This window comes from Balaenoptera physalus (genome assembly GCF_965194825.1).
Source record: "Balaenoptera physalus genome assembly, chromosome: 19".
NCBI classification, from domain to species: Eukaryota; Metazoa; Chordata; class Mammalia; order Artiodactyla; family Balaenopteridae; genus Balaenoptera; species Balaenoptera physalus.
In genome coordinates this window covers 40,147,570-40,172,164 of record NC_138900.1, presented here as the reverse complement: position 1 = coordinate 40,172,164, position 24,595 = coordinate 40,147,570, and the positions used below count along the sequence as shown (strand labels likewise).

The 24,595-nt window shown below is 51.7% G+C and overlaps 3 protein-coding genes across 12 annotated transcripts in view; all 3 read right to left on the bottom strand.

The window, feature by feature from the left end:
• The window catches only part of CPNE2 (copine 2), a 55,459-nt gene extending 47,065 nt beyond the window's left edge, over positions 1-8,394 (bottom strand). For 4 of the 7 annotated variants that reach the window (XM_082436988.1, XM_082436992.1, XM_082436991.1 and 1 more), the window contains exon 1: positions 8,194-8,393. The gene's annotated coding sequence lies outside the window, so the exon portion shown is untranslated. Of the gene's footprint in view, positions 1-8,193 lie in introns of all 7 variants that reach the window. The other 3 variants (XM_082436994.1, XM_082436989.1, XM_082436993.1) reach the window with 3 other exon arrangements.
• Positions 8,395-8,563: 169 nt separating this feature from the next.
• Positions 8,564-15,463, bottom strand: LOC309648437 (uncharacterized protein). The gene is made up of 5 exons (XM_082437025.1): positions 14,069-15,463; positions 13,882-13,978; positions 12,953-13,020; positions 12,507-12,625; positions 8,564-12,001 (listed from the first exon to the last, which is right to left on the bottom strand). Exons 1-4 carry the CDS (start codon positions 14,153-14,155, stop codon positions 12,536-12,538), a joined length of 342 nt encoding a protein of 113 aa, XP_082293151.1. The 5' UTR covers positions 14,156-15,463; the 3' UTR covers positions 8,564-12,001; positions 12,507-12,535.
• A 105-nt stretch (positions 15,464-15,568) lies between these two features.
• Positions 15,569-24,595, bottom strand: part of NLRC5 (NLR family CARD domain containing 5) — a 90,005-nt gene continuing 80,978 nt past the window's right edge. For all 4 annotated transcript variants that reach the window (XM_082436969.1, XM_082436968.1, XM_082436971.1 and 1 more), the window contains 11 exons: positions 23,055-23,138; positions 21,766-21,849; positions 21,286-21,369; positions 20,914-20,997; positions 20,702-20,779; positions 19,880-19,963; positions 19,712-19,783; positions 19,344-19,427; positions 18,070-18,153; positions 17,621-17,704; positions 15,569-16,652 (listed from right to left, as the gene is read on the bottom strand). In XM_082436969.1, coding sequence (XP_082293095.1) covers positions 16,541-16,652; positions 17,621-17,704; positions 18,070-18,153; positions 19,344-19,427; positions 19,712-19,783; positions 19,880-19,963; positions 20,702-20,779; positions 20,914-20,997; positions 21,286-21,369; positions 21,766-21,849; positions 23,055-23,138 — 934 coding nt within the window. In that variant the 3' untranslated portion in view covers positions 15,569-16,540. The remainder of the gene's footprint in view (positions 16,653-17,620; positions 17,705-18,069; positions 18,154-19,343; positions 19,428-19,711; positions 19,784-19,879; positions 19,964-20,701; positions 20,780-20,913; positions 20,998-21,285; positions 21,370-21,765; positions 21,850-23,054; positions 23,139-24,595) is intronic.

Here is a 24,595-nt window from a genome sequence, read left to right as displayed (position 1 = left end):
AGCCCACAACTAGCAACAAGAAAATTATGAATGGGAAAGCTCACTGGTAAAGGTAAACATACAGTAAAGGTAGGAAATCATCCACACACAAATATGATATCAAAACCAGCAATCATGAGAAGAGGAGAATACAAATGCAGGATACTGGAAATGCATTTTAAATTAAGAGACCAGCAACTTAAAATAATCTTGTATATATACAGACAGCTATATCAAAACCTCATGGTAAAAAAAAAAACAAAAAAAAACAAACACCTCATGGTAACCACAAACCAAAAATCTACAGTAGATATACATACAAAAAAGAAAAAGAAATCCAAACACAACACTAAAGATAGTCATCAAATCACAAGAGAACAAAAGAGGAAGGGAAGAAAAAAGACCTACAAAAACAATCCCAGGGGCTTCCCTGGTGGCTCAGTGGTTAAGAATCCGCCTGCCAATGCAGGGGACACGGGTTCGAGCCCTGGTCCGGGAAGATCCCACATGCCATGGAGCAACTAAGCCCGTGCGCCACAACTACTGAGCCTGCACTCTAGAGCCCATGAGCCACAACTACTGAGCTCGCATGCCACAACCACTGAAGCCCGCACACCTAGAGCCCATGCTCCGCAACAAGAGAAGCCACCGCAGTGAGAAGCCCGTGCATGACAACAAAGAGTAGCCCCCGCTCAGCAACGAAGACCCAACGCAGCCAAAAATTAAATAAATAAATAAATAAATTTATTTTTTTAAAAAATCAATTATAAGAAAAAATCTGTAAAAAACACAGACACGTGGAGGCTAAACAATATGCTACTAAACAACCAATGGATCACTGAAGAAATCAAAGAGGAAATAAAAAAATAGCTAGAGACAAATGAAAACAAAAACACAATGATACAAAACCTGTGGGACTCAGCAAAAGCAGTTCTAAGAGGGAATTTTATAGCAATACAATCTTACCTCAGGAAACAAGAAAAATCCCAAATAACCAACCTAAACTTATACCTAAAGCAACTAGAGAAAGAAGAACAAGCAAAACCCAAAGTTAGCAGAAGGAAAGAAATCACAAAGATCACAGCAGAAATAAATGAAATAGAGATGAAGAAAACAATAGAAAAGATCAGTGAAACTAAAAGCTGGTTCTTTGAAAAGATAAACAAAATTGAAAAATCTCTAGCCAGACTCATTAAGAAGAAAAAGGGAGAGGGCTCAAATCAATAAAATTCGAAATGAAAAAGGAGAAGTTACAACCGATGCCAAAGAAATACAAAGGATCGTAAGAGACTACTACAAGCAACTATATGCCAATAAAATGGACAGCCTAGAAGAAATGGACAAATTCTTAGAAAGGTACAATTTCCCAAAACTGAACCAGGAAGAAATAGAAAATATGAACAGACCAATCACAGGTACTTAAATTGAAACTATGATTTAAAAACTCCCAACAAACATGTCCAGGGCCAGATGGCTTCACAGGCAAATTCTATCAAACATTTAGTGAAGAGTTAACACCTATCCTTCTGAAACTATTTCAAAAAATTGCAGAGGAAGGAACACTCCCAAACTCATTCTATGAGGCCGCTACAACCCTAATACCAAAATCAGACAAAGATACCACAAAAAAAGAAAATTACAGGCCAATATCACTGATGAAGATAGACACAAAAATCCTCAACAAAATACTAGCAAACCAAATCCAACAATACATTAAAAGGACCATACACCATGATCAAGTGGGATTTATCTCAGGGATGCAAGGATTTTTCAATATCTGCAGATTGATCAGTGTGATACACCACATTAACAAACTGAAGAATAAAAATCATATGATCATCTCAATAGATGCAGAAAAAGCTTTTGACAAAATTCAACACCCATTTATGATAAAAAATAAAAACTCTCCAGAAAGTGGGCATAGAGAGAACATACTTCAACATAATAAAGGCCATATATGACAAACTCACAGCTAACATCATACTCAATGATGAAAAGCTGAAAGCATTTCCTCTAAGATTAGGAACAGGACAAGGATTCCACTCTCGCCACTTTTACTGAACATAGTTTTGGAAGTCCTAGCCATGGTAATCAGAGAAGAAAAAGAAAGAAAAGGAATCCAAATTGGAAAAGAAGAAGTAAAACTGTCACTGTTTGCAGATGACATGATACTATACATAGAAAATCCTAAAGAACCTACCAGAAAACTACTAGAGCTCATCAATGAATTCAGTAAAGTTGCAGGATACAAAATTAATACACAGAAATCTGCTGCATTTCTATACGCTAACAATGAAAGATCAGAAAGAGAAATTAAGGAAACAATCCCATTTACCATGGCATCAAAGAATAAAATCCCTAGGAATAAACCTACCTAAGGAGGCAAAAGACCTGTACTCCAAAAACCATAAGATGCTGATGAAAAAAATCAAAGACGACACAAACAGATGGAAAGATATACCATGTTCTTGGATTGGAAGAATCAATATTATCAAAATGACTATACTGCCCAAGGTAATCTACAGATTCAATATAATCCCTATCAAATTACCAATGGCATTTTTTGCAGATCTAAAACAAAAAATCTTAAATTCTCTATGGAAACACGAAAGACCCTGAATAGCCAAAGCAATCTTAAGAAAAATGGCGCTGGAGCAACCAGGCTCCCTGACTTCAGACTATACCATAAAGCTACAGTAAGCAAAACAGTATATTACTGGGACTTCCCCGGTGGTCCAGTGGCTAAGACTCCATGCTCCCAGTGCAGGGGGCCTGGGTTCGATCCCTGGTCAGGGAACTAGATCCCACATGCTGCAACTAAGAGTTCACATGCCACAACTAAAAGATCCCTCATGCCGCATCTAAAAAGATCCCGCATGCTGCAACTAAAGATCCCGCATGCCACAACTAAAAGATCCCACGTGACACAACTAAGACCCGGCGCAGCCAAATAAATAAATATTAAAAAAAAAAACAAAACAGTATGTTACTGGCACAAAGACAGACTTATAGATCAATGGAACAGGATGGAAAGCCCAGAAATAAACCCATGCAGCTATGGTCAATTAATCTACAACAAAGGAGGCAAGAATACATAATGGGGAAAAGACAGTCTCTTCAATAAGTGGTGCTGGGCTTCCCTGGTGGCGCAGTGGTTTAGAATCCTCCTGCCAATGCAGGGGACAGGGGTTCAAGCCCTGGTCCAGGGAGATCCCACATGCCACGAAGCAACTAAGCCGCCCATGTGCCACAACTACTGAGCTTGTGCTCTAGAGCCCATATGATCCAGCAATCCCACTCCTGGGCATATAACCAGAGAAAACCATACTTTGAAAAGATACATGCACCCCAGTGTTAATTGCAGCACTATTTACAACAGCCAAGACATGGAAGCAACCTAAATGTCCATCAACAGAGGAATGGATTAAGAAGATGTGGTACATATATACAATGGAATATTACTGAGCCATAAAAAAGAATGAAATAATGCCATTTGCAGCAACATGGATGGACCTAGAGGTTATCATACTAAACGAAGTAAGTCAAACAGAGAAAGACAAGTACTATATGATACCACTTATATGTGGAATATAAAAAAATGATACAAATGAACTTATTTACAAAACAGAAACAGACTCACTTATTTACAAAACAGAAACAGACTTTGAAATCAAACTTATGGTTACCAAACTTATGGTTATATATACACTACTATATATAAAACAGATAATCAACAAGGACCTACTGTATAGCACAGGGAACTCAATATTCTGTAATAATCTATATGAGAAAAGAATCTGAGAAAGAATGGATACATGGGACTTCCCTGGTGGCGCAGTGGTTGAGAATCCGCCTGCCAATGCAGGGGACACAGGTTCGAGCCCTGGTCCAGGAAGATCCCACATGCCGCGGAGCAACTAAGCCCCTGCGCCACAACTACTGAGCCTGCGCTCTAGAGCCTGTGAGCCACAACTACTGAGCCCACGTGCCACAACTACTGAAGCCCGCACGCCTAGAGCCCGTGCTCCACAACAAGAGAAGCCACCGCAATGAGAAGCATGCGCACTGCAACAGAGCAGCCCCCGCTCGCCGCAACTAGAGAAAGCCCGCACGCAGCAACAAAGACCCAACACAGCCAAAAATAAATAAATAAGATAAATAAATTTATTTTAAAAAATAGAATGGATATTTGTATATGTTAAAAAATAGAATGGATATTTGTATATGTATAACTGAATCATTTTGCTATACACCTGAAACTAACACAAACTGTAAATCAACTATACTCTAATATAAAATAAAAAATTTTAAAGTCTATGAATAAACAAATCTGTGGCTCTACCTAAAACAGTAAATAAACCCTTGATATATTATGCTATTAAAACAAAACAAAACACAACACATTTGTTGAGTGACGAATAGATGGCTGCATGGTGAGGGAAGCCTTTCTGGAAGGCAGGGACCTGAAGCCACAGGTTGAAGAGGAATCACGCCAACTGGGCAAAGCCCTCTTTGGTTTACAAGCCCTTTCACAGCTGCCTTAAGAACCACATGAAAGGGGCTTCCCTGGTGGCGCAGTGGTTAAGAATCCGCCTGCAGGGGACACGGGTTTGAGCCCTGGTCCGGGAACATGCCACATGCCGCGGAGCAACTAAGCCCGTGCGCCACAACTACTGAGCCTGCGCTCTAGAGCCCGTGAGCCACAACTACTGAGTCCATGTGTCACAACTACTGAAGCCCGCGTGCCTAGAGCCCGTGCTCCGCAACAAGAGAAGCCATGGCAATGAGAAGCCCCCGCACCGCAACTAGAGAAAGCCCGCGAGCAGCAACGAAGACCCAACTCAGCCAAAAATAAATAAATAAAAATAAATTAAAAAAAAAAAAAAGAAAAAGAACCACATGAAGCAAGGGAACAGCTAGCTCCTGGTCTAAAGCTCCCCATTTTCTAGATGAAGAAACCAAGGTCCGAGAGGTTAAGAGACTTGGCTGAGGTCACCTGGGGGATGGGTAACTCTCCCCAGCACACCCCAGACCTCTGGTTCTGCAGGCAACGGCAGCAGGTGACACCCCACCCAGGTCAGCAGCCGCCATGCCCACCTCCCCCAGACCTTCAGTGCCGGAAGAATCCCACCTTTGCCCAGACTCACGACTTTCCCTTCCCCCAGGCCAGCACTTGCCCCTCCTCCATCGTTGAGACCACTGCCCTCTGACAGTGCCCCAGCACTCAGTATGGTGAGACAGAGATTCCTCCAGAAACCCCAAAGGGTGAGCTCATGATGCTTCTAGGCTCCATCACCCAACATCACAGACCCATTCAACAGGAGGCTACAAGGAGGGGCGGACTCAGCCATTAAGCCAGTAAGTGCAGGGAAAGAGCCCTGAACAAGATGGACACAGGATGCCCTTGCCATTCCTGGAGCTGACCCCCTGGGGAGGAGGGCAGAGAACAAACTGACACACACTTGAATGAATCAGATGACGGGAGAGAGCGGCTAATGCCTCGAGAAAAATTAAGCAAGGTGATGTGATAGCGAGCGAGGGATCAGCATCTAGTCTAGTTTCATCTCAGGCTCTGGAGGCACGTGTGGACGGGGCTAGTGGAGAAACACTCCAGGACATGGGCCAGCACAGCCCTCTTGACGCCACCACAGAGCAGAGGCCGGGTGGCCCAAGGAAGGGAGAGGACACCTGGCTGGGACCCAGGAGGTGCCTCGGACCCCTGCTCATCCCTCAGGCCCTGTAGGACCTCAGGAAGCCATGAATCCCCTTGGGACTCCATACCCTCTTTCTGGACAGCACGGGTGGGACATGATCGTTTTTTCCAGTTGCTGCCTGCCAAGACCCTAGGGTGACCTGGCCTCCTGGCTTCCAAGGAGCCCACCCTGTGTCCTGCAGGAGACCAGGAAGGAGGGGAGGAATCCTGCCCCCTCTCTGAGGCCATATTCTCCCAGCTGGAGGGAGATGGAGTCCTGAAGTGACTGCCTTGACTCAGCAGCCCCTGCAAGGGTTAGAGGAGAGGAGAGCATCAGGCAGATGGGACTCCGGCCCTGGCTGAGGGCTTCACAGTAGGGAACCTTGCCTGACAACCTTGCTCCTGAGGGAATTCCTAGAGAATGCTCTTCTGTTTTCCATCACCCCTTAGAGCTCTGTGAGGCCAGCCCAAGGTGGGGGAAACGGGACCACCCCACTGGATCTACCATCCCCCATGGTGTTCTCTTCAGCCTAGTGGCACCTTCCTGTTCAGGACCCTGGCCCTGGAACAGCCCAGACGTCCAACATTTGGATTCTGAGGCTCCTCTCTCCAGGAAGGAAGTGGGAGAGAGAGGAGCGAGGTGGCCTGAGGAGATCCCAGAAGGAATCCTAAATCAGTAACCCACATCAGGCTTACTAATATTCCCATGAATAATGATAATGATGGTTAACATTAACTGAGCGCTTATCGGGCACCAGTCACAGAGCTGGTGCACAAGCCCTTTGTTGTCTAATTTAATCCTCACAACTACCTTTAAAGAACTACACAACTACCCTAAAAGATTATAAAGATGTACAGAGTACTGCTCTCACTACTTTACAGGTACAGAAACTGAGGCTCTAGCTCCGACCCTCTTCTTACGTCCCTGGAGTTTTAATTCTCGTGGCCTCTGGGAGGGAGGTCCCATGACCACCAGTGCACCCAACTTTGCAGAACACGTGCCCCCTGGCCCAGGTTCTAGTCTCCCAGCAGCCCTGTAAACCGGATTGTGTCATATTTTGCTTCATTTCGCCAATGGAAACGCCCTTAAGCCCTAGGAGTGACACGGCACCCAAACAGGACACGGCAGAGGGCCAGGAGAACTCAAGTGCCACGTTCTTAGCCCATAGTTCTTTCCATGGAGAAAACTGCCTGGGTGACCCCTCCCACTCTGGCCAGCTATGTCACATGCCTGGGACAGTCCCAGCACTCACTGTGCTCCATACCAGAGGAACTGCAATAAAACCACTTTTTATGTTTGCACCCAGCCTCCATATGCACAGGCCCTGGACGATTAGCCCATTTTACAGATGAGGACCTGGAGGCTCGGAGGGGAGGAAGGTCTAGGCCAGGGGCCCACTGCTGGGTAGGCGTTCAGACCCAGGTCTCCCCAGCTCTCCATTAGGGCTGTGCAGCTGCCGAAGGTTACAGCTTGGCTCCTCTCCTCAATTACTGAAGCTGTGGGTGCTCCAAGAAACAGAAAAAGCCCCCCATCCCTCAGTGACAGCCCACACCCCTAGGGGAGCAAAAACTAAGGGCAGACAAACAAAGGGTCACTCAGCTAATTCTCCCAGATCCTTTGCCCTTGTCACTTCACCCAGTACATAACAGGGCTGGGGGAGTCCCAGACAGTAAGAAGAACTTCCAACTGGCTAACAGAGCCCTGGGTTCCAGCACCACCTGTCAGCTTGGGCAAATCACAGCCCCTTCCCCAAAGGGGCTTGTCCAACAAGGCTGGGGGATGAAATGGGAAGAGGAAAGTAAGAACCCTCTATTTTTCAGAGAAGCAGCGCTGCGGGGGAACGAGGAACGGAAAGGAAGAAAGGGCCTTGCTCTCTCTTTCTCCATGCTCCCCCCTCCCCGCCCCCTCCCCAAACACACAGGTGCCAGACAGCTTTTTGAGAAAAAACTAGTTTGCAAACACACTCTGACTTCTGGGAAGCTGCCCATTTCCACTCCCTCTCTTTGCTCCCCCTTCCCCCGCAGGGAGCTGACTCTCTAGCAGTTCTCTGGGGCCGGGGACGGAGGGGGGTTGGGGGGGTGGGAGTAAGGCACGAGGGCGAGGAGCGGGCCCCGCGCCTGCCCGGAGCCAGCCCGAACTCAGCACTTCCGCAGCTGCGATGGTGGCGGGACGCCACCTTCCTGACGCCCCCAGGCGCCTCCGGGGAGGTAGGAGGGTCCCTAAACCGCTGGGCTCGGACCCCGGGCGGCGCCACCGTCCTCCCGGCACCCTGCCCTCTGTTCCCCCGCGGTCGGGGCGAAGCCGGAGCGCCCCCGCGTGGCCGGGTCGGAGCTCAGTCACCCAAACGCCGGAGTCTGGGTGAGCGCGGGTGGAGGGGGCTTGGGGTTCCGCAGTCCCCCGAAGCGGAACCCAGCTTCCTTCCAAGCCGCCACTGGCACCAGAAGCCGAGCCCCAAGGCCGAACTTGAGCCCTCGCGCCAGGGCGCCCCGCCCGCCCCTTTCCCCGCCGGGGCCCCACTCACCCCGGGTCCCGCTACCCTCACCGCGCGGCTGCCGCTCCCCGCACTCCGGGCCACCGGGGCATCCCCGGGAGCTCCCCTGCTCGGCTGGGCCCGCGGGCGCGGGACAGGCTCAGGGCGCTGCCCCCGCGGCCATGGCCAGCTCGCGTGCGCTCGCAGCTGCTCGAGGTCCGGTCCTCCTCCCCGGCCGGGCGGGCGGTGGCTGCGGCGGCGGCGGCGGCGGCTGCTCGGGCTCCTCCCTCGGCCGAGGGCGGGGGCGGGCGTGGGGCGGGAAGTGGGAGGCGAGGCGGGAGCTTCCTGGAGGGGCGAGCGCTCCCACGGGCGGAGCGGGGATGATATCCCGCCCGCCCGCCCGCGGCTGGCGCGTCCAGGCACTCCGGCTTGTCAGTGCCTCGGGGCCCCGAATGTTCGAGGCCGGGATCCGAGGGTCCGAACGTTCGAGGCCGGGATCCGAGGGTCTGAACGTTCCAGGCTAGGACTCCGCGGATCGGAACGCCGCTGGTTCGCACTCGCCCCAGGCCGGCCTCGCCCGAGCCGCTGGCACCTCCGAGTTGTCCGCACTGTGCGCTCAGGGCTGCCGACGCGGGATCCGAGGGGTGGGGTCGGCCCGGGCCTGCCAGGCCCTAGGGCGCCGCCTGCAGCCTCGACCCCAAGGGCTGTTCGGCTCAACGCTGCACCCTCGGGGGATACACCACGGGGTTTGGTTCTGGGCTGTATTGGGCAGCACTACGATCGCTGTGTTTTCTTCCTTTTTTTTCTTTCGATAGTAAAAGAGCTCGGCGTTTTCTTGTTACCGCCAGGGACTGGGAAGATGACACAAGCGTTATTTCTCTGACGGAGACGATAAGATAAACACAGTTCCAACAGTGCCTGGGGCTAGTCAGCGGGAGGGCGTCTAGCGGGTCCTTGAGACCCTAGCGCCGAGTCCGCCCTTCGGCGGTGGCCTTCTTTTCCCTAGAAGAGGCACCAATTCTTAAGAAATTCGTCTGTCGCTGGGCGCTCGTGCTGCAGGACACTCGGCAGTATTTATGTGCTCGCTCCCCCCGCCCCTCTTCCCCATCCAGTGCCTCAGACAGAGGAGCCTCATTTAACCGGATTGTGGGGGACAGAGCTGGCTCAGGGATCTCAAGACCACGTCCAAAGAAAGCCCTTGGCCCCGGGGCTCACGGACTGGGCATCTGGGAGTTAACGCAGAGCACCTGGGTTGTGGGTTTTCCATTCTAGGCAGGTGAGGGTTAACTGGGAGACTCACGCTGCAGCCTGCGAACCTCCCTCCACGGCTGAGTCACAGGCACTTTGTAGCCTTAGAGGGCGGCTGCTAAACAGCCCCAGGGCTCTGGGCTTTGTTCTCTGCCTGCCTCCCCCCGCCACCCCAACCCCGACCTCCATCCATCCTTCTTTTCTCCAAACTCTCATCTTTCTTCCAACTAAAGTCCTCAAAGCCCTCAGCCCAGCTGTGGGGCAAACCAATCGAGGTGTTCTTAGACCCAGCTGCAGCCCCTCTTCCTCCAGGAAGCCTTTTCTGATTGATCTGGCCCCCAGAATCCCTCTCCTCTCCTGGCTCCAGAGCAGGAGAGCCAGGCACTGGGATGGATAGTGGTGAACCCAAGCAGAGAGTGCCTCCCCTCAAGCTGCTCACCTCTCAGGGGCAAGACCATGGCCCAAGCAATCATATTACTGTATGAAAAGCGCAAAGGTTTGAGGCAGGATTGTTCAGAAGACCCAACTCAGCCAGAGGAGTCAGCGAGGCTTCCTCTCGGAGACCTGAAGGATGAGGTCGTTGGGCCTGCTGAGGGGGAAAAAGATACCTGATCCCTGGCCAAGGGGATGGAGTACAAAGGCCACAGGTCACAGCAATTCCACTCCTAGGAAAGGGAAATGAAAACATACATCCATACAGAAACTTGTACATGAATGTTCATTGCAACATGATTCAGAATAGCCAAAAAGTGGAAACAACCCAAAGGTCCATCAACTGATGAATGATAAACAAAATGTGGTCTATCCATACAACAGAATATTATTCAGCCACAGAAAGGTATGCCGTATATACAATATGGATGAACTTTGAGAACACTGTGTTAAGTGAAAGACTCCAGTCACAAAAGACCACATATTGTATGGTTCCATTTATATGACATGTCCAGACTAGACAGAGCCATAGAGAAAGAAGGCAATGATTTTAAATGTTTTAAAATTATAGTGATAGTTACACAACTGTAGATAAAACCATTGATTGTATGCTTTAAAGAGGTGAGTGCTGTAGTATGTGAATTATATCTCAATAAAGCTTTTTATAAAAATGTCAGGGATCAGGAGAGCCCAGAGGTCAGTTGTTTAAGGCCAAGTGTCCATCATGGGTTGATTCTGCAGTCTGTCTTTAATCCACACACAATACAAGGCTGTTACTACAAAATGTTGAAGTCTTTCCTTTCCCTGGTAGAGACTTCTCTGTGCACAATTGGGAGACCTCAATTTCCCTAAACAGGCTGATATTAGGGTATGTGCACGCATGCGCGTATGGCTTGTGAATTAAAGTGACTTGAAATAGCACCACCTGCGTAGCAGGCCCTGGCTGGACTCAGGTGTATGTGAGCGGGGAGAGGATGGAGGGTGTCCCAGTTATCTATGCTACATCTCAAATCACCCCAAGCATTATCATCTCTCATGGCTCTGGGGGGCCTCTGGGCTCAGCTAGGGCAGTTCTTGTTCAGGATTTCTCAAACAGTTGCAGTCAGACCATGACAGGGCCTGGAGTTACCTAGAAGGCTTTCGCACACATTTGCCTGGCAATTGACGCTGGCTGTCAGCTGGGACCTCAGTTGGAACACCTACTGTGACCGTTCCAGTTCCATGTGGCCTGGGCTTCCTGGTAGCATGGTGGCTGGGTTCCAAGAGTGAGTATCCCAAGGGAACCAGGTAGAAGCCTTATTATCTTTTATTGGACTCGGCTTTGGAATTCATATAATGTCACTTCTGCTGTAGTCACTGGCTCTCTCCATAGACCCCGCCCCTAGGTGAGAGGAGTGTCATTGTCATTTGTAGGAAGAGCATGTGGGCGGGGAGAGATTATAGTGGCCATCTTTGGAAAATACCATCTGCCCACAAAGGGGGTTGATGTGGAGACACATCAGCGATGGAGACATCCCCTCAGGGATCTCACGGAGAGAGGTGGGTGTGGCTCACTGCACTCCTACATCTCAGGCGTAGAGTCATGGCCCCGGGTTTGAATCTCAGCCTGTCCAGTTACTGCCTGGGTGACATCACTCAATGCTCTGGGCCTCAGTTTCCTCCTGTGTAAAATGTAAGGATCGATTTGGTATCTGGTGTCTAGCCTGGTACCACGCATGCCTAGACCCCAGGGCTAGCATGTTGTTATTGCTACTTTTAAGATCCAGGGCTGTGGTCACTCTAATGCAGGGATATCCCCTTCCAGGGTCAGGATGTCCATGCCTCCCTCCACCTCCCCAGGCCCTCCAGTCAGCCCCAGACATTTCCATCAGCCCCAGTCTTGCACTATACTATGCATGTGTGTGCAGGGGCGGGGCCTATGGGCACAGCCTGGGAGACAGATTTCTGGCTTAGGGGACTCAACCTGGGGACCCCAGTTGGCCTCTGTTCTCTTGCGAAAGTTCCTCTTCTGTCACCTCCTCCTCAGGGCAAATGTTGATTTCTGGGCAGCCAGGGCAGGGCCGGGGCTTGTGTGGGATGAGCAATAAGGTGTGGCTTCCAAGGGCTGAAGGGGAGGGAGGACTCCAGCTCTGGGGGGCTTCGAGACACACTGGGGTGGTGGGGTGCTGTACTGGCGTGGCTGGGGGTGGGAGGAAGACCAGCTGTCCCTGGGCCCAGTCCTGGGCGGATCTGTACCAAACCAGCCACTGCAAGGTCTTTTCTAGGACGCTCCGGATGTGTCCAGAGGGCATACACAGCTCTGGCTGGGGCCACCGCCCTCAGGCCTGGCCTTGGCCAGGCAAGGGAGGGGCTGGGGGGCAGAGGCAAGGTCAGGAAGGTCATATGGCCCTCTCGCCTTCCTGGGGACCCTTCTCTTTGAACATACAGACCCACAGACCAGTTAAGTCCCCAGCCAGGGTCACCCCAACGCCCTCCCTCCCTTAGTGTTCCAGAGTTGGAATCTGAGCTCCACTGAATGCTTGCTGTGGGATCTTGGGCAAATCTTGTTCCTCTCTGGGCCTTATTTGTAAAATGGAGGACATTGTTATTGAGGTTGTGGCTATGGGTCTAGAGGAGGTCCCAGAGAGTGAAGCCCTACAGAACCGTAACCAGGTGAGGCAGGCGACAGAGGATTCAGATCCCACCTGAGGGAGTGTAGAGATGAAGCATAAGGTCATCTTTGCAGCTGGAGAAAGTAGGTCCTTGTGCTCTGACTCATTTTGCTTGTGCCCTCACCATACAGATGAGGAAACTGGGGCAGCACCTGTGGGATTAAGAGTCACAAAATTTGAAAGCTGTTAAGAGAGTAGATCCTAAGAGTTCTCATCTCAAGGAAAAAACATTTTTTTTCTTTTATTTGTATCTTATAGGAGATGATGGATGTTAATAAACTTATCATGGTAATCATTTCACAATATATGTAAATCAAGTCATTATATCACACATCTTAAACTTATACAGTGCTGTATGTCAATTATATCTCAATAAAACTGGAAAGAAAAAAAAGTTTAAAAAAAAGGTTGTGAAGACCCAGGTTCAATTCCTGGTGCTACCACTTACTAGCTTTCACTTACTATACTTACTAGCTTACCTTTGGGCAAGTTAGGAAAAATCTCTGGGTCTCGGTGTCCTCATCTGGGAAAGGAGGGTCACCAGGATCTACCAGGACAAAAACTAAGGAAGGTAGGTGCAAAGGCTTACCTCGCCTCTCTGAGGGGGAGCATACTCCAGACCAGTGGGCCTCCAACGCTGGCTGCACATCAGAACCACCTGCAGAGCTTTCTAAATACCACTCTAGTCTTAGACAGGCAGCTTAAAAAGCTCCCCAGGTGATTCTAATGTGCAGTCAGGATTGAGATCTACTCACCGGTCTGCAGTTTCACTAAGTGTGGGCCAGCAGCATTACTTGGGGGCTTCTTAGAAATGCAGAATCCCAGGCCCCACCCCAGACCCGCTGAATCAGAATTTGCAAATTAACGAGATCCACAGATGATTCAATGCACACTGCAGTGTCTGTAACTATGATTTTTCAGTTCGAGAGGTACTGGCCTGGACAGTGGATTTCAGACACGTGTATGTTTAGGGGAAGGACAGAGGGGGCAATTTGGCAGGATTTGAGACCGGAGGGAGTGGGAAGGAAGATTCTGTGACTCCCATCACAAAGGTGGGATATTCAATCTGTAAAACCATAGGATGGAAGCCAAGTGACAAAGCAGCAAAATGAGCTGATCCCAGCCTGGCAGTTAGACATGGGAACTTACCAGCCCGATTACCTTCTTAGTGGGAAGAGTCACACGCAGAAACGGGGAGCACCATTTTGATTGCACTGCTTACTGGTCCAGAGCCTTACTTTTCTTTGAATTTTATCTGTTTTCATAGATCTGTTTAAACTGAGCTTACTTTGGGGAGGAAAGGGGCAGGGAGACCTCATCAGCATGGGGTAGAAAAATAGTCCAGGCCTCCAAACAAGTAGGTGGCAGGAGAGGAAGTTTCTTAATGAAATGAGCATGGTGACCGCACCTGACTTGGGCCCAGGCGGCTCTGCAGTGCCGACAGTACTGTGGTTTATTTCAGGGCAGCTGCTGCAAGTTTCTTGGAGTTTAGAACTTGGGCAGAGCTAAAGAGGAAAGAAGAAGGGAAAAGGAAAACAAATAAGCAGCAAATGAAGTGTCTCTGAGCTCTGGGCTCTGTTTGGTGTGCGGTTCACCTGGGCTGGAGCTTCCGGTCGGTGCTCTGTTCCTTCCTCGTCTGTGACCTCCCCGGTCAAAGGCTCCTCAGGCTTTGTGGAATTCATACTCCAGTCTTAGGCAAGGGGAGGAAGCAGTACAACCCCCTTGGCGTGAAGGTGCACCCTGATGGCCTCGGCATCATTTCCCGGAAGGGAAAGACTGAATTGGGGCTCAAGGTTTCCAGGTAAACTTCTTGGATCCTCTACCTGCCCATCCCCTCCCCCAGGACCAGGCTGATGGCCCCACTTGATGCCAGGTGTGCCCTGATCCTGGCCCGATAAGAGTGTCCCTGTGTGGGGTGTGGGGACTTGGCACTTGGCTGGAGGACTTTCTCCTCATGCTTGGCGGGGGACCGAGGACAACATGGAGGGTGGCAATGGTCAGGGCCAAGCCATCTAGGTGAACCACAAGCCAGCTGGGACATCCCAGGTTCCCAAGCCAGGTGGGAACAGCCTCTAGCATCACTTCCTAACTTCATTCTGGGTACAGTGGTGAAGTTATCTCAGGACTCGCCAGTGGGCCAGCCTGCCCTCCGGTGGTGCTCAGTAGTAACTGCACCCTCCCTGCTCCACTTTTCACAGTGGAGTGCAGCTCTGGAGGAAGGCTCCCCAGATATGGACTTGTTCAACCCACAGGTAGGTGATGGAGAGGCGGTGCTGTTCTCCTGCCATTTCAAACACCTCTTCACTTCATACAACATTCAGCCCTAAAAGGGAAGAGAACGAGCATGTAACCAGTACCTACTTCTTCATACTAGGGACTTTGCACACTTTGCTTCCCTGACCCCTCTGAAAGTCCTGGGGGCCAGGGGGTGTTACGAACATGTACAGAAACAGTTCCTGGCCCTGAAGACAGGCAGCAAGGGGTCAAGTCACATTCCATTCTGTGCCCGTCTGACTTCCAAAGCCATGTTCTTGATGTACCACCTGCCTGTGGAAATCCTTTAGCCAGGAGTTCCCAGGCTCTCACAAGGACCAGGCAAGCAGCAATAGTGAGGGGGGATACACTGGGGAGTGGTGGGGACTGCAGCGAACTGAGGGATGTGTGCCACATCTAAAGGACACAGTCATACATCCCCAGCAGATTACTCTTGAGTGGGAATGCTGGACTAGCACCTACGAGAAGCTGAAAATCTGAATTTTGGGTCAAAGTTCTCAATTTAAAATACTGACAGTTAAATCAGAAAAGAGTGTAAATATAATGTAAGCCAAACAAAGACTGTTTCTAACACTATGAGCTTCTACAATACCCTCATGGTGCAGGTGAGCTCTGGAGAGAGGAGGTCACTTGCCTACGATCACATGACCACATATAGAGACAGAGTCTGGACTTGACTCCATGCCTCCTGACTCCCAGGCCAGTGTTCCTCTCAGCATCTCTCTCTGTAGTCTGCCCTGCTCTCCAGTCCCCAGGGCAGGGGGTGAACCACTTCTGACTTTGGTGAGGTGGTGGGACACATCAGACTCAGGCTAGAGGCTGAAGATCACCCACATTTATTGGTCAAACTTGGCTTACAGTGTAGCAGGGCCACCCTTTGGCCCTCTTGGAAGTAATGAGAACACTGTGTAACACATGCAGCCCCTGGGAGCTCACTCAGATTCTGCTGAGGTAGTGGCTTGATCCAGTGGCCTTACCTGAATATTTTGGCAGTCCCCACCCCCTGCACCCTTAGGCCTAGCTTCGTCCCTTACACAGCACGGACTGGGCCTGTCCAAGGTCAGGCTGGCTCTACCTGGACCTGGGCCTAAAGTCCTTGGAAACTAAGGGAGAGTGGGTGATCCAGTTCACAGATGGGAAAACTGAGGCTTGAGGCAGGAGGATACTCATCTGGAAGCCTCATGGCTAAATCCCTGGCTTGGCCCAGGGCCTTGGCCCTCGGGCCACTGGGCTGGTCAGTGCTTGGATGCTCTCCCCATCCCATTCTGGGCGGAAGACATTTTCTGGCTTAGCTGCTCTGGAAATGCAATTTATAAATACATACTTGGTTTAAAAAAGTAATAAATTAGATCTTGGACCAGCCTGAGGGCATCTGGCCAGCCACATGGCACATGACATGGACATCTGTCATGTCTTATATATGGACCACCAATCACATGTAGTGCTAAGACCCATGACATTAACCCACAGGCCACACTGCAGGTTTCATGCAATGTCACATGGAATGCTGTCACGTGTGACCTGTGTCACGCATCACACCATGACATGCTCATTGTGTTACATGTTTCTGACTGGTCATGCATGTCCCATGGGATGTAGGGTAGTCTATTGGCTATACTAGGCTCTTTGTTGCCAAAAAAGTCCTCCCCGAAGACTGTTGCAGGAAAAACGTGTCTCTCCCTCGTGGGGCAGGGTACAGGGACAGCCAGCTGAGGCTCTTTTCCTGAGTCTTCTATCCTGGCGGGTGGAAGCTGGCATCACTCGGCTGGATTCGAAAGGTCTCGAGGGAGCCATCAAGTGCCCTGAGGGACCTGTGGCTGGTTGTCGAAGAAAGCAAAGTCCAGCCTGGGCTCCTGGCTCTGCAGACGCTGGGCCATGTCCGGGGGGATGGGGTTATTCCAGAGGCTGTGGGGCACAGAGACAGACACTCAGCACTGGGAGCTGCTCACCTACTGTCTTGTCTCTGCCCTCTGTCCTACCTACAGATGGGGAAACCAAGGCCCCAAAGAGGAAGAGCTGTTTCCAGAGTTACCTGGCAGGCAGGAGCAGGTATTGGGCCAGCATGGCTACCTTAGGGAGATGGTATCCCCCATGCCCACCCGGACTTCTTCCACTCAATCTTTTTTTTTTTTTTTGGCTGCGACGCACGGCATGCGGGACCTTAGTTCCCTGACCAGGGATCGAACCCATGCCCCCTGCAGAGGAAACGTGGAGTCTTAACCACTGGATCGCCAGGGAAGTCCCCTTCACTCAATCTTCTTCCCCGGGAGCTAGCTTCTTCCCCAGGCCATGCTCATATGACACATTGGACAAATAAGGAAAAAGCTCCCCTTCTGTAAGACACTTTACGTCCATCGTCTGAAATTGTCATAATATATTGAGTTTTATAGAGCGAGGCACTTCACTACTACTCTAGTAGTGTACTAGACGTCTACTATGTAAGTGGTGTCCCTTAGATGCAATACCCTGAAGTTCAGTGCACCACCTATACAACTGTATGTGGTGGCCCTGATGATAGCTACCATTTTAAGTGCTTACTACGTGCCCGGCATTGCGCTCAGTGCTTCATATAATCACTTACTCTGCCGAGCACCTCTCTGAGGTAGATACTATCACTACCTCCATTTTACAAAGGAGGAAACTGAGGTTCAGAGAGGTCGAGTTACTGATGCAAAGTTACGCATTCGGCAACAGGCAGGGCCGGGATTTGATCCAGGTCTGCTTGCTGCCAAATCCCTGATGGTGTGATCCAAGTCTCCTTTGATAATTCCCGACCCAGGTCCTGCCTTCTCCTACAGGAGGTGCCTTTACATTGTAGAGGTTGGTGTGCTCACCCCAGCCCCAGCCATCCCTGCCCCTGCAAGTCCTGTTACCGAATGACTTGGATGCCAGACCCCTGCGCCAGCCCTTCAGCCAGGAGCCGGGCTCCATGAGCTGTGATCCGATTCTTCTCCAGGCTTCCCGATGGACGGCGGAGGAAGGGGAAAGAGACTGACGTGAGATGGTGAGATGGGGAGAAGGTGGCCGGAGGGGTGATTCCCTGTGTCCCTTCCCTGTGCCAAGGTCGGGGGTGGGGACAAAGGCTCCCCATGCATGTGCTTAGAGAACTCAACATTCAACAGTGCAGCGGGAAGGCTGAAGGCCGGGACCCAGGGAGAGCTAAGCTTGACAGGGGCTTGGAGTGGACAGGAGTGAGCAAGTCCAGGAGGGCTTCCTGGGAGTCGGGGGCCTGAGCCAGTGGCCTCTTGGCTTTCCCCAGGACACAGGTCCCCCTTTGGCCCTCCCCACCCCCTTCTGGCTTCCCCGGATGTGCCCCTCATACTCCACTCTCTTCAGCCGGCCCATCCGCGGCAGGACCCGGGCCAGCTCAGCAGCTGCCTCATCCCCGAGCAGATTCCAGGACAGCCTGCAGGGTAGGGGTGCCAATGTCAGTGGCAGGAGAGCAGTGAGGGTAGAGACAGGGGGCAGGTGGGGAGGGCTGGGGGCCACAGGGATGGGGGAGTGCCACGGGGTCCTGCGTGCCCTCCCTGAAGACTTTACAAGGCACAGGAGGCTCCTTCCGACCTCCCAACCCCATTCCCGAGCTGGTCATCCCTCGGAACCCAGACAGCTTAGGAGCTGGCTGTCCTGAGAGTTCAGAACACGAGGTCTGTGGAAACATCATGATCCAAACTTCCACCGTGCATGTGCCTCCATCCTGACTTTGCTACATCCGTGTACCGCCTATATTATTTGTTTCATATTTTTCTTTAAATCAGTCCTCCGTCCCCTCTTTTTTTTTTCACTTTAAGAAACTGATCATAGGAAATATTTATCACTACTATCAATGAAAGACTTGTGTTAAGGACCCTAAGTAGAAGGTAGTTACAAGGATAAATACAGTGCAAACAATGGTATTAACTTCTAGCAGGAACCTGCGTCCTTCCTAAGGTGCTAACCCTGTGGTCTGCCCCCTGCTGGCTAAAAAGGGATAATCACCAGTGTTTGGTGAGTTAGCCCTGATCTGAGACTTTCTCTTTGGTGTAAAGTAATGGGAAGAATTAAAATCTTTAGGATGCAAACCTAAAATCTTGTAATCCCTTGTGTCCTGTACTTAAGGAAATCCCATTTTCTTCCACCATGCTCAGGGTCCCAGGCTAGTCCTGGCAATCTAGTTTATCCCTGAAGCAGTACTCCCAGGCCCCAAGGTCCGAGCACCTCTGACGGCCAAGGGGGAGGTGGGCATGGCCAGTGGGCAGGTCGGGGGGCCTGCTGGTTTCAGCCACTCCTCACTACCAACAGGTGGTTCGTAAATCAAGGCTCCATAAACCCGGTGAGGTAGTCTATCCAGATGCTTCCCAAAGGGACAATCGGGAAATGGTCCTAACCATTTCCATCTGGTCCACTGCCCCTCACCCTCCACAGGTGGGGAAACAGGCAGGAAAGGCTGAACAGCTTAGACAAACAACACTCGCAGCTCAAGTGTTAAAACTTCCTCGAGAGGAGCTTTGAGCAAGAATGACCTTCCCTGTACAAGATGGGAAGACCTCCAGGGAGGAAGGAACCAGGCCCCCAGGTGCCCGCCTTGCCCAGCTCAGGGCTATCCCAAGCACTCACATGATTTCCTCCAGGGCCGGGCAGAGCACGAAGCTGGCAGTGAGGGGCTTGGCAGTCTGGTTGTCAATCTCACACGACACCAGGCTGGAGACGGAGAAGGGGATGGGATGGAGGTATCTGAGTCAGGGGCACCCTCAGCCTAGTGCCCCTCTCCCCACCCTGCAATCACAGCAGGAGGGAGCAGAGTGGCCAGCATCTGGGGCAGGCTGGGAGTCTTAGGAAAGTGCCCCCCTTTTTTTTAAGTTCCAGGCTCCCCCCATACCTGAGGCCTCTGTCACTTCAAAAGCCTTCCCAGGTGTCAGGCTCAGCCAGAGAAGAACTGCCCCTACTGCACCCCAGCTCCCCGGTAGTCAGAGGAGGCTACTTACTCGATCTGCCGGAGCAGTGGGAGCCCCAGACGGAAATGTGGGACCCCTCCGGCCAGGTTGTTCTCTGCCAATCTGCAGGGCAGGGGAGACACCCATGAGAGGAAGCCCCGGACCGCGCCCCCCGCCCCCACCCCGGCCCCCCGCCCAGGCTCCGCGGCCCCTACTCACCTGATCTCTTCCACGTGTGGACATCCATCCAGGGCCTGGCCCAGGCTCAGCGCCCCCTCTGGGCCAAGATGGCTGGATGGAAGGCTGAGGAAAGGGAAGGGGTGAGGGGAGCCTGGGGGACCAGGTATGGGAACTGGGGGGCTAGATCCCCCCAGCCTGAGCCTTGTCTCCGGCTGCACTGCCAGACCTTAGACAGTCTCTGGGTAACTGCCACCCTAACCCCTCTCCCCACCCACACAGGACCTGGGTGGGTATCAACGGCCCTGGCTTTGGGGGTCTGAGATCCCAAGTTCAAGGCCTGGCTCCTTCATGTATTAATAGGGTAAGCTTTCCACACCTCTCCGGGCTTTAGTTCCCTTGCCTGGAAAATGGAGCAAGTAGAAATCCCGGCCTCACAGGGCTCTAATGAGACCATGGACAGAAACTGTAGAGTGGCAGGGCGCTTTTCTCCTGCATAGCCCTTTGCTGACCCTTCCTCACTCACCCTCAGAGACTGGCTCACAGGGTACGCTGAGCTATGAGGAAACTGAGACTCAGAAGGGGCAGGGGCTCGGCCAAGGGCCCACAGGGGGCTGGTGGCAGAGCCAGGACGAGGCTGGGTCTCCTGATTTCCCTGTCCCAGACTCCAGAGGCAGGGGAGAAGTAGGCGGGGGAGGGGCAGGCAGGGGAGAAGCAGGCGGGGGAGGGGCAGCCAGCCCCAGCACACGCCACAGTTTCCCCTAAGGCAGGGCAGCTCAGCCGATGGGGGCCTTGATCCCCTAGTGCTCCTGGGGGATCCCCTCCCGCTAACCCTGCACACACCGCGGGCAGGGGGCCACTCACTGCAGGACCCTCAGGTGCCGGGGCAGCCCCCTGGCCAGCCCCAGGGCTGTGGGGTCTCCCAGGGCGTTGCAGCCGAGCCTGGAAGAGCAGAGGGGATGAAACTGAGCACCAGGCTGGCCTGCCCCAGACCCCTGCCCTGTGCCCACTGGGGGACCCAAGGGCCAGGTGGCCTGCGGGGACACAGAGGGCAGCCCACCCGGGCAGACACTCACATCAGCTCCTCTAGGCGCCTACAAAGCGGGAGACACTCCGCCAGCCGCGCTCCCCCTGCCGGGCCGATGCCATTCGCCGAGAGGCTGAGGAGGGGCAGACGTCAGACCCTTGACTCCCCCGTCCCCCGCCAACCCCACCACATCTGCTAGGGCCCTAAGAGACAGCACTCTCGCCACACAATGTCCCAGCCTGATGGGACAGAGAGGCCCAGGGAGGAGCAGAGGCTGGGCTGGCTCAAGGTCCCCAGATCAACAGTTCCAGGAGGTAACCAGCCCCAGGGCCTGGACACTGATGTTAGCAGGGGAAGCCAGAGTCTCCCCGGACGGTGGTGTAGCTGCTGAGGACCCGTGTCAGGAGGGCTGGCCACTCACTCTATCTTCCTGAGCTCAGGCAGTCCCGGCAGGACAGCAGCTAGGTTCTGGGCACCGGTGTCTCCAATCTGGTTGTGGCTCAAGCTTGGGGAGAGAACAGCAGGGGAATTGCAACCATCAGCCTGCCACCCATCTCATCCTGTCCGTGTCCTCATCCCAGAAGAGGAGGCCGACGTCTAGAGAAAGGCCTCAGCCACAGTGATAAAGTCCCCTCACCCTATGTTGGGTGAGGACTCCAAACTCTTGTCTTCTGTTTAGGATGTTCTCCCTGGTGTCTGACCTAAATCCCTCTTGCTGCAATCAACACTCTCATATCCTATCTTTGGGTTTCCCGAGGTTCTGGGTCTGGGGTGATGCAGTATATAAGTGGGTGAAGGTGACGAGACTCAGAAGTGAAGAGTGTCCTCAAGGGGCCCCTTGCTTCTGTCATCTTCCCCTGCCAAAGTTGTCTTGGGTCTAGGGGAGGGACAGGCAACTCACCCTAGCTCCTCCAAGCTGGTGGCAGCCCTGAGAGCCTTCGAAAGGTGGCAGCAGCCGACGTCACCAATATCACTCCTGCTCAGACTGGAGAAGCAGGGCCAAGAAGCCTTAGTCAGGAGTAAAGGCATTTGCAAGTGCAGTGCTAAGAACTCTACAGTTTGCAAAGCCTTTACACATCCAGGAACTCATATGTCAGTCACAAAACTTCCGAGGGAGGGGGATGGGCAAGGTGGGCAGACTGTACCCAATATCCAGAGGAGAATTCGGAGGCCCAGGGAGGAGCCGTGATGGGCCAGAGACTCCCAGGGTCTCACAGGCAAGGTGGAAATGAAAGGCCAGAGCCATTGGCCTGGAGCAGTGGCCACATTTTTTTGGTTTGGCCAGGCTTTGCCTCAGCCCCTATGTCAGGGATCTTCAGGCCAGCCCGGCTGAATGTCAGTTTCACGTGTCTCTCACAACTCATCCTGTTCTAATCTATAAAAATAGTGGGCTTTTCCTTAAACCCAGTCTATTTATGGTCTTTTCTGCACTTGACCACACCCTGCCTCTGTGAATAGGGGGAAAAAACAAACGAAACAAAACAGCTGATGCAGAGGTATTAGTCTGAGGGTTGTTTGTTTTGTTGTCTTTTGTTTTGCAAATTAATTTTTAGCCTTTCGGTAAATTAATTTGGGGTGAAATGACCTGGTCCCCCTAACTCTCTGAGCTCATCTCCTACACGCTCTACCCTGCCAGAGTCGGGGGCGGGGACTTGGATAAAAACAAAACAGTGCTTTGTGTCATTGCTTGGGTTTGTTTAGAGTCACAATATTTCATATTTTGAAAAATCACACGAAAAGATCATGTGCTATTTGTTTCTCAAAGTGGCCAGGGGCACAAGGGCAGAATATCAAGGTCATCAGCTCTGAGGCTAGAGCATCGCTACTCAAGTGTGGTCTGTGGCCCCCAGAACTGGCATCACCTGGGAGCTTGAAATGCAGAATCTAGGCAACCCACATCCGTGAATCAGAAACATGAACAAGAACAGAGGATGAATTCGTGCACATGAAGGGTTGTCCTAGGACTTGGGCTCAGCCCCTTCAGGTCACTTTTGTAGCGCAGAGGAAGCTGGTGGCAGTAAAAGGCAAGAGCTGTGACACCGACCTGGGAGGGTTATAGGAATGTGCCGAGGACAGGAGCCACAGAGGGTTCTCAGGGAGGGGCCCCAGTGTTTCCCTAGATGGGTGGTCCCAGCAGAACTTGGAAGTACCTCCTCCTACTCACTCCCATGGGGTCACTTGGTCACTCACCGGAGGCTCTGCAGGAGGGTCATGTGGCTTAGTCCTTGAGTGAGTGCAGCCAGGGTAGAGCCGCCCAGTGGGAGGTGGCTGAGGCTGGAGGAGAGGAGGCCACAGGAGGACTTGGCATGCTGGGCTTGGGTCCCTGACGCAGACCTTGAGTGCTCAGCAATGCCCAGTGATCTCCAAGACAGCCACTTACATCCACACAGTGTAAAAAAAACCCCAAAACTGTACAGACAAAACTGCACTGGGAAATCCAAATGCTGTTTTCTCTGTAAGAATTATTACAGTCATCCAGGCAGCAGTTCTATATTCTGAATCACACTAGACCCAGACTACTGATCAGTAATCATAGCGACCACATACCAAGCGCATACTAAGGGCCATTTAGAGATGATGTGATATACAGTTATCCCCATTTTACAGATGAGGCACACTGAGGCCCAGCAGTCACACACAGAAAGTGGCAGCATCAGGAACAGAACCCAAGGCTGTAGGATTCCCATTCCTGGGCCCAACCATGTGTTACCCATAGATCATGCTCCTTACGGCCCCCACCTTGGGCAGGAGAGAGGAATAATAATAATAACAGTAATAATAATAATGATAATAATAATAGCAGCCAATACTTGTAGAGTGTGAATTCTGTGCCAGGCTCTAAGTGCTTCATGGGTGTGATCTCATTTAATCCTCACAATCACTGAGGGGGTAGGTCCAGCTATTATCCCCAGAGTTAAGATGAGGAAGAAAACAGAGAGAGGTTAAGTACCTTGCCTAAGCTCACACACGAAGAGGTGGAACCGAGAGGTGACAACCGTCCTGGTTTGCCCAGAACTGAGGAGTTTTCCAGGATGCGGGACTTTCAGTCCCGGCTAAACTGGGACAGTTGGTCAGTGTGCCAGGAGTTGAACCCAGGTGGTGTGGCTGTTAACTAGCACCTACACCCCTAACCATTTCACCCCGATGGACAGGTGGGAAAAGTTGGCTGGATCTGAGGGGAGCTGCTTGTTGGAGAGGAGACACTCAGAAATGACAGATCTGAAACTGGAAGAGGTCTCTGGGGAGTGAAGATCCATCCCCTTCCTTCAGACAGAAAGGACTCATTGGGACTTCCCTGGCGGTCCAGTGGTTAAGACTCCGCGCTCCCAATGCAGTGGGCATCGGTTCGATCCCTGGTCAGGGAACTAAGATCCTGCATGTCCTGTTCTCTGAAGCACTTCCAGCTCCTGGCTCTGGCCCGGGTGCCCAGGTGAACACACATATACGTTAAACGCATGAATGAGCCAATGAATGACCTCATTGGGCCTCCAACTCCACCCCAAATAAAAGCTTCCAGAAGAATGGGAGGCTGAGCAGAGGTGCAGGCACATGGGGGGAAGCCAAAGAAACATCTCAGTGGGAAGACAGTTGGACCCTCTGGTCAAAGGTCTCCCTAATACCACCCCCTGACCTCTGCCAGGATATGCAAAGAGGGACAAAGTGGAAGAATTTCATTCATTGTTAAGGGGCAAAAAGTCAGAGAGCTGCTTTTAAACTGTATTCAAAAATGT